At 28.1% G+C, this 16,896-nt stretch overlaps 3 protein-coding genes across 7 annotated transcripts; 1 reads left to right on the forward strand and 2 right to left on the reverse strand.

The window, feature by feature from the left end:
• Nucleotides 1-4,954: 4,954 nt before the first annotated feature.
• LOC111037998 (ribosomal RNA small subunit methyltransferase NEP1) lies at nt 4,955-7,882 on the forward strand. 3 transcript variants are annotated; one of them, XM_022320905.1, is made up of 7 exons: nt 4,955-5,068; nt 5,185-5,261; nt 5,642-5,737; nt 6,092-7,030; nt 7,099-7,342; nt 7,423-7,631; nt 7,708-7,882. In XM_022320905.1, the coding sequence occupies exons 4-7, from the start codon at nt 6,899-6,901 to the stop codon at nt 7,819-7,821; spliced, it is 699 nt and encodes a 232-aa protein (XP_022176597.1). In that variant the 5' UTR covers nt 4,955-5,068; nt 5,185-5,261; nt 5,642-5,737; nt 6,092-6,898; the 3' UTR covers nt 7,822-7,882. The 3 variants fall into 3 exon arrangements, with proteins under 3 accessions (XP_022176597.1, XP_022176596.1, XP_022176598.1); XM_022320904.1 differs by lacking the exon at nt 5,185-5,261 and having other exon boundaries at nt 4,958-5,068; XM_022320906.1 differs by lacking the exons at nt 5,185-5,261; nt 5,642-5,737 and having other exon boundaries at nt 4,959-5,068.
• A 2,188-nt stretch (nt 7,883-10,070) lies between these two features.
• Nucleotides 10,071-13,536, reverse strand: LOC111037996 (myrosinase 1-like). Of its 3 annotated transcripts, XM_022320899.1 has the most exons (15): nt 13,399-13,536; nt 13,202-13,338; nt 12,913-13,040; nt 12,741-12,788; nt 12,562-12,658; nt 12,189-12,322; nt 11,987-12,121; nt 11,787-11,909; nt 11,549-11,729; nt 11,380-11,477; nt 11,147-11,288; nt 10,907-11,055; nt 10,717-10,851; nt 10,551-10,657; nt 10,071-10,401 (listed from the first exon to the last, which is right to left on the reverse strand). In XM_022320899.1, exons 5-15 carry the CDS (start codon nt 12,641-12,643, stop codon nt 10,272-10,274), a joined length of 1,416 nt encoding a protein of 471 aa, XP_022176591.1. In that variant the 5' UTR covers nt 12,644-12,658; nt 12,741-12,788; nt 12,913-13,040; nt 13,202-13,338; nt 13,399-13,536; the 3' UTR covers nt 10,071-10,271. The 3 variants fall into 3 exon arrangements, with proteins under 3 accessions (XP_022176591.1, XP_022176592.1, XP_022176594.1); XM_022320900.1 differs by lacking the exons at nt 13,202-13,338; nt 13,399-13,536 and having other exon boundaries at nt 12,913-13,055; XM_022320902.1 differs by lacking the exons at nt 13,202-13,338; nt 13,399-13,536 and having other exon boundaries at nt 12,953-13,031.
• A 114-nt stretch (nt 13,537-13,650) lies between these two features.
• LOC111037997 (homocysteine S-methyltransferase 1-like) lies at nt 13,651-16,211 on the reverse strand. The gene is made up of 5 exons (XM_022320903.1): nt 15,816-16,211; nt 15,586-15,732; nt 15,126-15,388; nt 14,206-14,414; nt 13,651-14,144 (listed from the first exon to the last, which is right to left on the reverse strand). The coding sequence occupies exons 1-5, from the start codon at nt 15,985-15,987 to the stop codon at nt 13,997-13,999; spliced, it is 939 nt and encodes a 312-aa protein (XP_022176595.1). The 5' UTR covers nt 15,988-16,211; the 3' UTR covers nt 13,651-13,996.
• Nucleotides 16,212-16,896: the final 685 nt, after the last annotated feature.

Consider the following 16,896-nt stretch of genomic DNA (forward strand, 5'->3'; position numbering starts at 1 on the left):
TAAAATTGAATTGCGCAATTTTTATTTGAACTGTATAATACGTCATAATTCTTAATTATATAACAGCTGCTCCCTTAAAAATGTATAATTATGGCTATGCTGCTTGACTAGTGATAATTGATAAATCGGCCCATAGTGAAAATAATTCGTATATACGCCACTGGACTATTAGGTATATAAACACAATTTAATATTATTGTGCATTGTGACTTAATTGTTCGGTATGTTACCGTAAATAATAAATTGGTAAATACTAAATAGTGTGTATGTGATGTACTAGGTACACTTATATAATTGTGGATATAAGAATATAAAATAATGAAAAAAATTCTGCAAACTGTACAAAATTACGGTATTGTTTGTTTAATATTCTTAGGGGGACTTTAACTTCAAATCATTTATTTTGGGGGGACTAAGCCCCCGTAAGCCCCCCCTGATCTCCACCTATGCTAAAGATCAATTATTATATACATAATATATTAATATGTAACACTGGATCTCCAGAATATTGTGTAATAAACTAATATATCGGCGCATACTAGTTGCCTCCCAAAATATACGAATTGCCTCCCGTCCTTATCGTAAATAAAAAGGTTAATTTACACTAGTTGCCTCCGATGACCAGATAGTTCATAATTATATACGAGTTGCCTCCCAAAAAGTTTCACACTAATTGCCTCCCATATAGAATTAAGTAGTGGTTCATAAACTTCACCAAACAGTTCCACATAAATAGATAATGTTTATACTTTATTCATTATTAAAAATACCAGACTTGGTTAAAATAATAATAATATAAAAATAATCAATAAAAATAAAACATATTATAGGTACTACTTATTAAAAATATATAGTGCAGTTAAAAAACATCAGTCAAATAATAAATCAATAAGTTAAACAAAATAGGAAGTAGTACCTATTATTAGTCAATAAAATAAATGTATGGTAATAATAATATAATATAATATGCATATAATGGTAAAAAATTATTTATAACATTGTTTAGGCTTGTATTTTTTAGCCAATATTTGTAATTACTCAAAATTTGATACAACTAGTACTAGACCCTTTTCGTTTATGATAAAATTTAGGGTACGTCGGGAGGCAACTCGTATATAGTCGGGAGGCAATTCGTATAAAAATTATGGGCCTTTTTGACTTCGGGAGGCAACTAGTGTGCGCCCTATAATATAACTAATAAGTAATAACTAATAACTTTGTTCTTATAAGTTGTAATTTTATATCATGTATTAATCAATTTCGACGTATACCTACCGTAGTAGAACGGAGATAACAGGTTAGTATGGTACACCTAGTACCTATAAAAGCGCTTTTAAATATTATTCTAAGAACGACTATACTGAATATTTAAAAAAATGCATAGTGTATAGAGAATACTATTATCATATGTAAATAGGTGTAATGTCGAAAAGTTGTTAAAACGTCCAAACGTCAAAGATTTTTTAAAGTACCACTGCAGTCCATAGAACAACTAAAATCGTTAGATGAAAAATTATGTTTTGTCGTTTAAATAACAAGTAAAAAATGCATGAACTACAATATAGCTCATAAAAAAATTGTATGACACATTGACACATGCACTAATTTTTCGTAAATTACAGTAAAAAAGTGGTCAAATGGGCAAACCGTTTTGCTATACAGTTCGAGTCGAGTTATAAACTAATGATGGGTCACTGTAAATTGTAATGGATGTGGTACAACAAAATTTTAAGATAAATTCAAGAAAATAGATTCTAAGTCTTAGAATCTAAGAGTAAACGGTCTGTAAGCTTTATACAGTATATTTTATCATGTATTCAATTAGGTGTATATTGATATTTTATTTTGGTATAATAGTTATATGGTTCTATATAGGTATTGTGCAGGATAAAATCAATATCAATATCAATATAATACTAAATAGTATATGATATATGTATCTATATATTGTACAATGTTAGTATGCCAATAGGGTATATAGGCTATATCTATATATATAAAGAATAAACAAACAAGTTTATAATTTGTATGGTGTGACTGTGTTATGTACATATTTATTCATATAAGTATATTATATACTGTATATACATAAACAGGGTGGCCAAAGGAAACCTCCGTATTTTAAAAGTCTACCCCGGAGTCCCAACAAAAGATTTCGGTACAATTACCTAATTGCCCGATTTTTTTTTAAATGTGCCATTTTCATACTAAAAAAAAATATGTAAAAAAATTACAACCGCAGTCGCAATTAAACGCCAATGATCCAGCATCAACCATTGTATGTGTCGTAGGTACCTGTATTGATTTCATTATGTTAATAATAAAAAGGTAATTTTTTATTCAATAATAGACGATATTAATATGCTATTTTTTATTAAATAAACTTTATATTCCATGTAAAGTATCTTAAATGATTTTAAATTCAACACTATTTTCAATTTTGGTTGTATATTAAACATTAAAATTAAATAAACACGTCGACGGAAAAAATATTGATAAAATCATAAATTATTGAAAGTATGCATCTCATCGTATAGAATCGAAAAAATATGCACAAAAACCAAAAAAAACTCGAAATATACATTTATAAGCAAAATAAAAGTTCAAAACTAGCTTTGTTTCAGCATGAAACGCGTATGTGTTTCTTAGGTACTCAGCTATTTTTGTGATCGTGCAAAAAACAAATACCTATGCAAATGCTACAAGTCCTCAGCTGTAATTATAACTAAGGTTAAATGGGTATAATCCTCGGTAAGGGTCAATCACCCCCTCCCCCCCCCAAAAAAAAAGAAATGAACTGTTTCAAGTTCTTGAGACTGGATATCTGTATACTAAACGTGACAATCGTGACATAATAATAAGTTTGTCGTGTTCTTTAATGTACAATCTTGAATTCCTGAGTAAACGGGATATAGATGTTATATGTATTAACAACGTAAAGTCCACCGCGCGCAAAAAATACACTTTAATTTGAACGATAGGAACAATTTTAAATTTACTTATTACCACCACTTACGAGTTACGACTTAAGAACAACCAATGAAAACATAGCCATTCAAAGCGTTAACAAAGAATTTAATGGAGCACCATAGCATTTCACATTTATCAAAATGGCCCAAATTTACCCAGAATCGCGGTCTAACCTAACCCTCAGCCTAACCTAACCGTAGATAACCATGGGGATCTAGGTGATACGTCACCAGCAGCTGTTTAATACCACATCTGATAAGAGTTTTAAATGATAGTAGCGCCCACTGAACGAATGGATCATCGCAGGAAAAATTCCAAAAGAATCCAACATGGCGACGTTACTCTTATCACTATGGTAATAGATAATTTATTGGTTATCATCACTGTGTCATCACAAACTAAGGTTATCATAAAATAATTAAAATAATAAAATAAATCTTAGGTTAATTACAAATAAAAATTACACAATAATTCAATAATAATTTATAATACAAAATACACGTTTTTCAGACTCTTTGTCCATGTCAAAAAATTCACCTTAAAAATACGAATGATCATTAGATGAATGAACATTTAATACTTCACCATTTGAATTATTCAATGAATCCCTAATTAAATTGCTTTCAAGTGAAGAAAGAGGTAGATTAATGTTTGGTTTTTTTCTATTATTTGAATAAAATCTGGTTTGCTTTTCTATGTGTTTTATATTTGTAGTTTTAGTAGGTACATTATCACTTGATTTGTTCGTTTCTTTTGAAATTATAGTAAGTATTTTATCACAATGCTTTAAAATGTTTTGTTGGCTTTCAATACTTAATGTTGCTCTGCTGTGCATGCCTAACATTGCTTCCATTTTTTTATTTATTTCCTTGTATAAATCTGTAATATTTGTCTCTGTATTATTTGAAATTTCTCTTTTCAGTTTACCATTTTCATCTGTATTATATGTATTTACATTAGATGATGGTTGAACTACTATAACATCTACTTTGGCGATCGCATGGATATGCTTACAGATATTCAAGTATATAATATTGTCCATACACGAACATTTAAATATGTGAACACAAATTTTACAATATTCACAACATAAAACACAGCCATTGCAAGGTAAATTAATTTTTTCAATAATATATTTTGTTTTAGGATCAGTTTGTGAATTAACCATCCATGTGCAGCTATTAACTTTTAAAATCATATCCGACTTAATATAAGCACTTTTATTATGACTGGTGATAATTTGTAATATCTTGGATGACCTTTTTTGTTTTGAAATCTTAATGATCCTTTCAAAACATTTATCTCGCACTAACAACATTACTGCATTAATGGCTAAATCGAGTCTTCTGCATTGCTTTCCTTCTAGATAGCAATATTTAATATTTTTATGAAGAGCTTCCAAATACATATTCGTGTTGATACCAACATGTCTGCGATTGAAAAATGCCCATTTTTCAACTCTTGAAGAATAATTGCTCGCAAAATATTGACCAAAATCTGCAGTATCTGTATCATTTTTTAAATCTTCAATGACCTTTGTTATTTCTATATAAAATTTGTTTTTATCAGTTTCATGCATTAAAGATTTTAATGTTTTATAAACCATAGATTTCTTTTCTTGTGAGTGAATTTTGGAAAGGTTTTTACTCCAATTTCTTAATACGTGCCAAGTACATAATAGTTGCTTAGAAACCGGACCCATAATAGATTGCCATGCATTATAAAATGCAGGTTCATCGTCGGACATAAATACATTGGCTTTGATAAGTCCTACTGCACGCTGGATACATTCAAAAAATAATTTATATGTAGATGTATCTGATTTATTTGTAAAACAGAATGCAACAGGGAAGCCATTTCCATAATTGTCTACTACAAGTAAAGTATACAACTGAAAGTTATAACTATTTAAACCGTGTGTTCCATCTACACATATTTTATCACATCCAAATTTTTTTAACATTTCAGCTTGGTATTCAGTCATTAAAATTAAACAAAAATCATCCCGAGTCAAATGTGTTGTGGAATCTTCTCCTTGATGCTTAAAATATAACACTGGATTTGTCTCACTTTTTTCTTTGATTTGCTCTACCCACAGGTAAACACTAACAAAATCATTTTCATGCATCTTTGTAGAATAATTATCAATTTTAAAATCACGTCTAATATTATGTATATCTCGTTTTTCTAATAAATGGATTCTTTTAAAATCAGTTATAGTAGCAGAATTTCGAACGTCATTTAAGACTCGTTGTACTGTTACACCCATACCTAGTTTGCCTAAAAAAAATGTAAACATAAATATTTTTAAACTATGATTATTTACTTTTAGGATAAGCTTTAAATAAAAAGGTATTTATCCTATTACTTTTTAATTTTTAATTTTTAATGTGACTACAAAAGTAAATTAAGCATATTTTTTGCATTTTATTATATGAGTACCTGCTAATTGGCATCTGACTTCAGTATGTAATCTTTGTTTCCCTATTTCATTATCATGAAATAAATGAGTACTACAAAATTCTATCTGAAATTGGGCTCCATTTTTGTGTACTCTAATATATGATGGACAAACCTTTCCAATTTTAACCGAACCACTACTTTTAGGATTCCTTTGACCCTTAAGTATAAAACGTATCTCATATTTTAATAATATAATTTTACTTTATAGGTCATTTATTTCAAATAGATAAAGTGTTATTACCTTGCTAGCTAATCTTGGATGGTATGACCGATGACAAATATAATACGAGTATTCCACATTATGGTGAGTTTTAGTAGATGTTCTTTGAACATATTGACAGATTTTAGTGTCTTCAATATTGGTTTTCCATTTCTTAAATTCTAAACCAAATAATTGTTTTGACAATTTTAATTTTAATTATTGGTTATTATCTATTTGTAAAATTTTTAATAAATCAAGATACCTTCTATAGTATTGAAACTTAGTGATTCTATATTGATATCAATGTTGTGATCATTTTTTAAATGCTTGGAAAAACATTTTAATGTTTTATAAGATCTGTTACAATTCTCAACTGAGCATTTAATTTTTAGTTCACTATGTTCCTGTTTAAGATGTTTAGTAATACTTTTTTTTGAATTAAATTTTTGATTGCAGTTGTCGCAAGTATAACCATTTTTCTGTATGCGATTAACCTTCCACAAAATACAAGATGATACATTCAGACATATTATTTATAAAATAAATCAAAATAAGAATTTTTAAAATAAAAATTTTGTGTTTAATTATGGCCTAACATTTATAAAACTTGATATTATAATATGTACCTGTGGTAAAAGCTCTGTATGTTTTCTTTTTAAATGTTTATTCAAATTAGATACAGTTGAAAATGTAGTATTACATAGAACACAATCTCTGGAACTCATTTCTCTAATATTGTATTGTAATATTAATCATAAATAATAATAATTATAACTGGGAACTTAGTTGTATTATTATAACACTGGTATTGAAAAACTAGTCTGTGAAATAATCTCTAAATAACTGGTTAGTTTGTATTACATTTTTAAACTTTTTTTTTGAACGCTTAAATAAATTTAAATAAATCACGAAATGGAAAAAGGCGGTATACTTCGTAATCAGTGATAAACTGATAACCGTGTGATAAATATGTAGTGATAAATGTGATAAGCGATTTGACGCCATGTTGGATTCTTTTGGGATTTTTCCTGCGAAGATCCATTCGTCCCACTGAGGTAGATACTATATTCTTATCTACATATATCTGTGGCGCCGAATAAATATTTATTCTTTGATAGTAGCTGATGATAATAGTAGTTAATACGGTGATAAAAATCTAAACAACAGTCAACAACACGTGTTTTTAAATATTTAATTTTTAATTTTTAATTGTTAATTTATATTATTAATTCTCATTATACCCACGACTGCTTACCTATTATAATGGGTAAAAAACGTAGGCGCACAGACGAGGATACCGAATTCGATTTGACCAGAAAAGCGAAAGAAGTAAAGGACGACAATGAAAAACGTCTTATTGTTATTTTAGAAAACGCTCAGTTGGAAACTGTTAAAGTAATTCAAACGTCGATTGATGATTTGACATTGTAATTTTTAACTATAATTTGTCTTAAACTTCACAGGTAGGAAAGTCTTTTGAACTACTAAACCCCGATGAACACTCACATATATTACGAAAACACGGACGAGAGATAGGAAATTGTAGACCTGACATTTCTCATCAATGTCTTTTGATGTTGTTCGACAGCCCCTTAAATCGTGCTGGCCTACTTCAAGTGTATATTCACACGGAAAATAATGTTCTTATTGAAATTAATCCACAAACACGGATCCCTAGAACATTTAAGCGTTTCGCTGGACTAATGGGTAATAATCGATCTTGATTCATATGCACATAATAATAATATTATATTATATTGAGACTTATTTGATTATACATTTTTTAGTTCAGTTACTACATAAATTTAGTGTAAGAGCAGCCGAAACATCGGCCAAATTAATGAAAGTAATAAAAAATCCAATCACCGATCATTTACCTGCAGGCTGTCGAAAAGTGGCAACTTCTTTTTCTGCTGAAAAACCTATTAAGCCATCCGAACTTGTTCCTCAAGATGCTCCAATTGCTTTTGTTGTTGGAGCAATGGCTCATGGACAGGTATTGCAATTTATATATAACTTAGTGATTCTTATTAATTATAATGATAAACTAACTTAAATTTATTATATCATAGATTAAAGCAGATTATGCCGAACAAACAGTAGCAATAAGTAACTATCCACTATCAGCTGCATTAACATGCACTAAAATATGTTCAGCTTTCGAAGACAGTTGGGGTATATTGTAAGATTGTACATGTGAATAATATGTTTTGTTCTTATTAAATTGTTTTGTATTAATATGCCTAACCTAAGTTTTCAACTTAATTTGAAGAATTTTAAAATTCAATTCAATTTGAAATTATTCATAAAAGCAAAATATTTTAACCAAGGGAACTAGTTGAAATTTAAATGCTGCAAATTGTATAGAAATCTGTTTGGAGTATATTACCTGTATTGTTGTGTAATTATTTTCAAATATATCAAATATAGGGCCTTGTGAAATGTGGGATTTAAATAGGTATATTATTTCTTAAAATATTTTTATCACCCTAATTTGGTGTTTGTATATAAATTAATATAATCAATATTGTAAAATAGTTGGTTACAGTGTTGTAAGCAATCCACCATTATTTTCAACTTTCACAACCTTTTGCATAGCCCACTGGTGTTATAATCAATCTGTCAAAAAAATACATACAAATATTTCAAACAAATTATCGAAGTAAACTTTATTAAATAGTCAGTTACATAAAATATTACAAAAAAAATAGTTTATGAAAAAAGTTGCTTTCATGTCAATAGTTGAAACCTTTGATGAATGCATATGTATCTACCATTCTTCTTCGGCCTGCCTTTCAAGCAATGGAAGAAGCTCCATTAATAGATACCCATAGAATATATTTGTTTTGTTGTACACCATAAACATTCAATGTGCTAGGTATGGACTCCAGTTAGAGAATCCATGAATGTGACTCTTATAAGTTATTATAAATGGTTAGCAAACAAATCTTAGATCATTAAAATTGTGGTAGGTCACGTACAACACTAGTTATTAATTATTATAACAAAGTATGTCTGTCATCATCAGCCTCTGGAGGGCGAAATACTTGAATACTTCCTTCTTTATTCAAATACGTATTCCGATTACAAAATAAAAGTATTCTTTACAATACTGCAGTTGTATCATTGTATAGGGTAACCCAATTTCATATAAAAAGTTATCGATACTGAGAAAAGTATTTAATAACAGCTCCCCATAAACTTTCTATGTAAGTTTACAATTTTTTTTTAGAACCATAATGTTAATTTGAATGATTCCATATTTCTTTAACAACTTATGATAATATCCCCTCTAACTGAGTGATTAAATTTACATTTATGGCTAACAAATAACATAATACACAACTTTTATTAGAACAGAGTTAATTATCGACTTGCAAGATGTATTAGACAACAAGCGTGCAGTAGTGGACTGCATACGACAAGAATACTGAATAATACTAAAACTTTCGATTTTTATTGACTACGCCACCGCTTATTTAACATTCATGTAGATCACAAGTGTAGGCATGATTTAAAATGTCCCGTATTTAAAGGTTAGAATTAGGTTTAAATTACTAATATCAACTAAAATAGCGGGGCTAGCATGCCCTAGATAGTAGTAGGTAAAGTTAGAACATATTGAAATACTATAGTGGCAATTTATTATTTTTATATTTAATCTTGAACTGTGGTTACCATTATAGTTTTGTCGCCAATAAAATAAATATTTAAGCCCCTGGATATTACTATATTTTCCTACTCACGGACTTACGGTGTAGGTGAACAAGTATACCGCAAATACAAAGATCAGATTTCTTCATTATTTTGAAAACGAAATGTAAAACAATTAGACGTTCAAAACGGCGGCCGCGAATGACGTGGGATCTAAAAGCTATTCTCTCTGAATGTAAAATATAATAATTTTTTTCCTTGAAGCTTTGAGTGGAAATAAACCAGAAGTATAACAATTCGCTAACATATTTTCATGAAACATTGCTCATGAATGTAAATGAGGGACGGTCAAACTTTGTTGTGTTGTTACGTAATTGCCTATCTAAAACGCTGTGCGATAGTGGATTTTGGTAGCAAAATTTGTTTTTTAATAGTATGAACTGCTATTTTAAATTTCAATGATGCACCATTTGAATGGACTCACCTCAATTGTGAAATCATTGTTAACTATAAAGGAACCATCTGGTTAGGTTAGGCATTTAAAACAATTTTTTATACTTTAAAAACTACTATAGGTATTAAGCAAAAATATAAGTAAGAAAACATAACACAATTTTTAAAAATACATTATTTCTCATCCACAAGATGGTAGGTAGCGTAATAGGACTTTTTTGAGGACACAAAATCACTATAGTAAATTTCAAAATTTATTTTTATCCAATAATACTAATTAATTTGAAAAAACACCTCGGTGTTGGTTTATAAATATTTGTGAAAAATGTAAAAATGAACAAATTAATATGTATATTATCATATTTGTATAACTAAGTTTAACTCACCTAATAGCTTAGTAATCACAAGTTAAATGAATCTTAGAGTTAGACATTACAAAATTATATCAACAACAATAAGTTATTACAGAAGGTAAGAGGTATAATAATAAATAAACATTACAAAAATAATAATAAAAAATTAGATTTTTTCATAATTCAGTTAAAGGTGTTTCCAATCGGCCAGTCGATATCACATTCTTTAAAAATGTATATGATGCTTTTGGAGTACGAGTTCTTTGAGGATCATTGAAATCTACATTAACAATTCCAAAATGAATTCTGAAAAAACAAAACAATTAAACCTGCATTGAAAAATAATGATTTACTGCATTAAAACATTAAATAGGTACGCTCTTTTTAAATCAAATCCTTCACATTTATCACAGACATAAAGAAGAAGAAAAATTATCAAACATTAAACAACTTACGCAAAACCATCCATCCATTCAAAATTATCCAAGAGTGACCATACAGTAAATCCTATAACATTACAATTATCTTCATGTATCGCTCGTAATGTTGCATTTAAATAGCCCTGTAAAATGAAAAAAAATATGTTAGCATCAATTACATACTGTAGTACTAAACTACTACCTTTATGTAGCTAATTCTATCAAAATCATCTAATTGACCGTTGTCTCCATATCCATTTTCAGTTATAATCAAAGGCGGATTGACATATTCATTTTTTAACCATATCAAAAGTTGTCTTAATCCATCAGGTACTGACTGAAATATTATGATTTTAATAATATATTCAACACAATTTTGATTTATTTATTACTATAAGCCAAGGTGCAACAGATGGTTTTAACCATGATTCATCTACAGAAGTAACATATTCTGCATCAGAATTATAATGACAATCTTTATCATTTCCTCTAGTTACCAAACGAGAAGAATAATGATTGAGAGCATAAAAATCAGCTGTACCTAAAAAACACATTCATATTTGTTTTAAACTTTTAACCATGTAACTGGAACATAATAAATTATCTGGTTATGTTATCTGTTAAACATGCACCTTTAATTAATTTTATTTCATTTTCTGTAAATGTTGGTAATGTTGACCACGGTCTACCTTCTTCTTCACTTTTTTTATCAACCCATTTTCTCATTATGGGTGGATAGTCTCCCTTGTACACTGGATGACTGAACCACCCTCTCTAAAACATTATATAACAATATATTATAATAAGCTAATTTATCTTATAAATAATTGAATAATTATACTAACTAACTATTTTTGATACCTACCTCAAATTGATTGGCTCTTTCAGCAGTATTTATATCATCAACTGAGTCAGAATTTTTAGGCATAAAAAATACTCCATTTATTGAAATACTTATTTTTCCTATAAAAAAATTAGGTTTTAAGACTTATTATATTACAAACTCCTATTGGCCATTACCATTTGATTAATACCTTGTTGTGTAGGTTTGAACATCTCTTCATACAACCTATATGCTTTTCCATGTGCAATAAGTTGTGTATGAGCTGCCAAATACAATCCAGTGTTGTTTAAATTCAAGTATGGTGCATAACCTTTAATAGCATAACCTTTACAAACCTCCATTGGTTCATTAATTGTTATCCACCATTTTACCTATTATAAGTATAAAATGTAGATATTTCATATTTTTCAAAAATGTATTTAATTTACTCTGTCTCCGTAGTAAGTAAATAACACTCTTGCATATTCCTTAAAATAATCTGACATAATTGGATTAACCCAGCCTCCAAGATCTTGTAGGTTTTGTGGTAGATCCCAATGATACATTGTCACCTGCAGATAATTTAAATTTTAAATTATAAATTATATTCTTACTTCATCCTTTATTTTTAACTATAAATAATACTTACCAAAGGAATAATATCATTATTGATAAGTTCATTGATAAGACGGTTATAGTATGCTATTCCTTCTAAATTTAATGAATTCATAACTCCAGTTGGTGCTATTCGAGCCCATGATATTGAAAAACGATATAACTTCAACTAAATAGTGAAACATCTATGTATTATTTATGATATATTAAAATTTGAGTAAAAAAGAAAAAAATACATTTAAATTCTTTGCAAGTGCTACATCTTCTTTATACTTGTGATAGGAATCACAGGCAATATCTCCATTAGTCCCATCTCTTATTAATTCCGGACTAGTATGTACCAAATGATCCCAAATATTTTCGCCTTTTCCTAAAGAATTGACATAATTACATTTAGTATTACAAAAATAAATAATTATTCATAGAATACATTAATATAATTAAATAAGTAGCAGTTCACTGTAATATTTAAAATTTTGTTAGATTATTGAATAATATGAATTGTATACATAATATGCTATGTAGACGATAGGACAAACATGTATATTATGTATGTATTAAAGTTATAAATGTTTTGTTTATTTAACTATAATTTGACAATTTGCATACCGTCTTCATTCCAGCCTCCTTCAATTTGATATGAGGCAGTCGAAGCACCAAACATAAATTCATTTGGAAATTTATAATCCATATTGAATATTTGAATCTAAATGAGAAATTATATACATCTTATAAGTAATGCAAAAACTAATTTCAATCAACTTTTGAAGTATTGTATTTATAATTACTGATTAAATATTGTTTAGTCCAACGAGAAACTTGAGATTAATCAACCCCTGTAAAACAAAAATGTATCATTAAATATTATAGGTAACCAATATAAGTATTAATATAATAATATATGATAGCGACTATAAGTATCTAAATTGATAGAAAACTATACAACTATCAAATACGTACCTACTAATAGTTAATGAGAACTAACATTTTCTGCATTTACCTTATTATGTTATTATGCATGGTATTAGATCTTAGAATATGTTATTCCAATTTAATTATAATTATTTTTTATGATTAATCTTTGATACCTATAATGAAACAAAAACAACATTGTAATTAGTTCTACTTCTTGTTTTGTTGACTGTTGCAAGTATTGATAATATTTTAATCTTTTTTATAATCTGTTAATAGTACAGTTGAATATTCTGAATAGATTATATAATGACATTTTAAAATTATTAAGACATACTTATTTTTTTTGTTCATCACATCAAATAAATACTCATTTTTATAATTTATTTATTATCTTCTACAGATTACAGCTTTATAGGCTTCCCATATGATGTCCTTAGCAATATAAATTGGTATTTAGTACAATCTAGTTTGCTGCAAACAGAAATAGTCTAAATAGGCTGAAATAGTTTTGTAATTTTATTTCATACTTACAGCATCAATAAGGTGTTTAACCCTTTAATGTGGGTGGGGGGTGAGGGCTGAGGGGGTAGATCCCTCATTACTTTTTTTCGATGTTTAAGATGTGACAATTATAAATTATATATACAGTGATTAAATAACTTCTCCACTAAATATTGTTACTAATATATGCACTATAATTAGATCAAACTTAATATTCTTAGAAGCATGTGCATTTGAACATTTGAATGACACGTTGTTTGTACAAAAATTGAAAATGCATAGTTTTACATCTCAAATGTTTAATAGATTTTTAAATATTAATTCACATAATATTATTATATAAAATATACATTATTCATAAAAAATATTGTTTGGAGTAAAAAAACAGTTAGTACAGCCATACAGATTTTATGGATCATTATGGGATCGATTTACTTTATTACTGATTTAATAAACATGTTAAAAAGGCTGATAATTTGGGTACAAAGTGTAATGTTAATTGGAGTATTTAGGTTTGTTTATCAATACATAAAAACTAAAAACTATATTAATATACTGTACATCTGTGCATAATTAAAAATAACATGTAAAAATAAATCGTATAAATATTAAAATTACTAAAATTGCATTATAAAAGTAGATCATCTATTAAACTTCTCAGACGCGCTATTTCAATAGCATCAGTTTTACAACAGCCTCCAAATATTTTCAATCCTTTTTTATTCCATATGTTAAGATCATCTATAGAAACTTTATATATTTGAGTATCGTCATAACTGAAAACATAAATCCAATAAAAAATATTTTTATTTATACCTTAAATAAATATTAAATTACCAATTTTGAGTGACATCCCAAATTCCACCTCCGTTTGGATAAGCAATAAAATTAACATTTTTAGTCTTCACAGACATCAAAAGTGGTGTAATAAATTTTGGGTGCAAACAATTCATACCAATGGCAATTAACTGTTTGCGGTAATCGTTTGACCAAAACATTTCAACAGCACTTGAAAATGTTTCACCGTGACTCAAATAATTGCCGTCCTAAGAAAGGTATTACAAATATCAATAAAATGCCTATAATAGGAGCTACCTATCAACAATAAAACTTTCCCATTGATTTTTGATCATACCTAATTATCAATTTCTTTTTTCTTTTTATAAATTAAATTTTAACTTAACTTCTAGATTATAGCTTATAACTATGTTTTCAGTTAAAACAAAATCAATTAAAAAAATAATTTTGTTTCAATTCCTATATACGTTGATAACTAATATTATAAAAAACTTTTAAGTTTGTATTGTCTATATCTATGTTAAGTTACATGCTGTATTTAAATTTTTAATTACATCAGTGATCAGTTGTACATAAGTACTTAACATAATATATTTATCAAAGATCTGAAAAGATTATACCTAGCATTCTTCTTGTGTAGCCTACTTTTGACTTAAAGTCATCAATTATCTACAGCATCAAAATTCAAAATCTATTTTTATAGTGAGCTCTTAATTCACAGTAATGAGTTTTTTTATATATTGTAGATTTTGACAAGTTATCATTTTGAGAACAACTTTTCACAAGTATAGTAAATAGTTACAGGAATTATGTTTTATGTATTTATGTTTGATTGTTAATTTATTTATTTTTAGAGGATCTAGAGCGTGCAGCAGCTTACTCTGCAAGCTCCTTGGTTTGATAGCCATCTATGGAGTTGACAAATTACAATTATTTATTATGATGGTAAAAAGAATTACCTTGCATGAGAATGATAAACATGCTTTTTGATTTGGAAATTCAGTTAGTATGCTTAGCAAAATAGTAGCCTCAACGACAGAAGGTATGGTCTCAAAAAGCATTAGATCGACTCCAGCTTCCACCAATGCTTGAATTCGAGGTTTGTGCCAATCATACAATTCTTTTAAATTCATGGTGTCTATGTAATTACCATTATATTCTGAACAATCACGTAATGATGCACCATATGAACCAATAGATCCCATTATTTGTATATTGCGTTCTGTAAATTAGTTTATATTAAATTATCATAAACTATTTTAGTGATTCATTCCACAGACCATAGCCTTCTATAAAAATACTACTTAGGTATACAGGTAGAATATATTACTTTTATAGACGGGTAATAATTAAATGTAGAAGCATAATATAATGTTTGATTTACGAGAGGTACCGTAATTTAAGGAATCATTTAGTTACCTACATTTGCCTCTGTTATTGCTCGCCGACAAATCATAACAGATTTCTTAATCAATTCAAAACTCTGATCATAATTTAGGTCCAAATATTTTTGAAAGCCTCCAATGCTTGCTTGGTATGTGTTGGTGGTCAAAAAATCGGCTCCAGCTGTAGTATAGGTAATAAATAAATACACATGAAAATTAATAAAATAAAAACCATTTTCTCTGATATGTATCTATAACAATAACCTCTGATGTAATCTTTATGACCACGGATAACAGCATCTTCATTGTTTAAAATCAAATGTGATCCCCAAAGTGGATGTTTTATAACACTGTCAATATCCACATAAGGTGTTACACCACTAATAAAGCTGCCATCCAAGAGGTACATTTTGTTATTTGGTATCATTAAATCCATAATTAAAAAAAAAAATTATTTCTTTGGTACCTGTACGACTTTGGGGCCTTATGAAAACAATTTTAAAAAAACAACAATTAATTGCTTAGCATAAATAACAAAGTAGTAAAATAATAGGTAATAATAAAGTCGTTAAACACTTCAAACATTCAACAGCTAATAAGTGATAACTGATAAGGTAAAATAAAACGTATTGTAATGAATCTGTTAATTAACATAATACAGTAATTAGTAATACCTGTCCGACTAATGGACTTTAATCAGTATGATTGTAGGACAGTAATCTATAAATAGATAATAAGTAATAGGTAGTATACTAGTATATTATAATAATTTATCAATTATCAAGTAACAGGCAAAGTACCTAGGCATCAACTCATTCGAGTAATCAAAGGGCAATATTGAGCAAAGGGCCAAAAACGTATCGCAAATCGCAATGTACAATTTTATTGTTTGATACACAAATAGGTTACCTATATCATAACTCATAACAGTGGCGTACGTAGGATTTTTTTAAGCGGGGCGTCATACTTCATAATAATATACACGAATTTACCTTTATTGTTGTTTTTTTGATCGTCACTAAAAATTCATCTACCACTATAATATGTTATGATAAATTAGTCAATACAAATAAAATAAAATAAAACATTTGTACATAATATATATAATCAAGGTTACAAAATACTTATTTATAAAATAAAGTCAGTACGACGGTTTTGTTTTGCCAATACTTTGATTACTTCCCCTAACTTCAACATCAACTTTGCGGTGAATATTAAGAGCTGCTAAACCATTCAGTCAACTGACCAACAGAATTTCAAATGTATGTCTTAATTCTTTTTAGTGTAGAAAAACTTCTCTCTGGTTCACACGATGACACGATGTAACAGGTAGTGTTGCAAAAAT

The sequence above is a fragment of the Myzus persicae genome, unplaced genomic scaffold (assembly GCF_001856785.1).
Source record: "Myzus persicae strain clone G006 unplaced genomic scaffold, MPER_G0061.0, whole genome shotgun sequence".
In the NCBI taxonomy this organism is placed as follows: domain Eukaryota; kingdom Metazoa; phylum Arthropoda; class Insecta; order Hemiptera; family Aphididae; genus Myzus; species Myzus persicae.

Bases quoted from the DNA above. Each gene is read 5' to 3' on its own strand.
- LOC111037998 (XM_022320905.1), top strand. From the start codon at position 6,899: ATGGGTAAAAAACGTAGGCGCACAGACGAGGATACCGAATTCGATTTG. The intron at 7,031-7,098 runs GTAATTCAAACG...TAAACTTCACAG, and splicing joins CTCAGTTGGAAACTGTTAAA to GTAGGAAAGTCTTTTGAACT. The intron at 7,343-7,422 runs GTAATAATCGAT...TACATTTTTTAG, and splicing joins GCGTTTCGCTGGACTAATGG to TTCAGTTACTACATAAATTT.
- LOC111037996 (XM_022320899.1), bottom strand. From the start codon at position 12,643: ATGGATTATAAATTTCCAAATGAATTTATGTTTGGTGCTTCGACTGCC. The intron at 11,478-11,548 runs GTATTAATCAAA...ATTTTTTTATAG, and splicing joins GTTCAAACCTACACAACAAG to GAAAAATAAGTATTTCAATA. The intron at 10,402-10,550 runs GTAAGTTGTTTA...TTGTTTTTTCAG, and splicing joins GAATGGATGGATGGTTTTGC to AATTCATTTTGGAATTGTTA.
- LOC111037997 (XM_022320903.1), bottom strand. From the start codon at position 15,987: ATGGATTTAATGATACCAAATAACAAAATGTACCTCTTGGATGGCAGC. The intron at 15,389-15,585 runs GTAACTAAATGA...ACTAATTTACAG, and splicing joins AATAACAGAGGCAAATGTAG to AACGCAATATACAAATAATG. The intron at 14,415-15,125 runs GTAATTCTTTTT...TACCTTTCTTAG, and splicing joins GTTTATCATTCTCATGCAAG to GACGGCAATTATTTGAGTCA.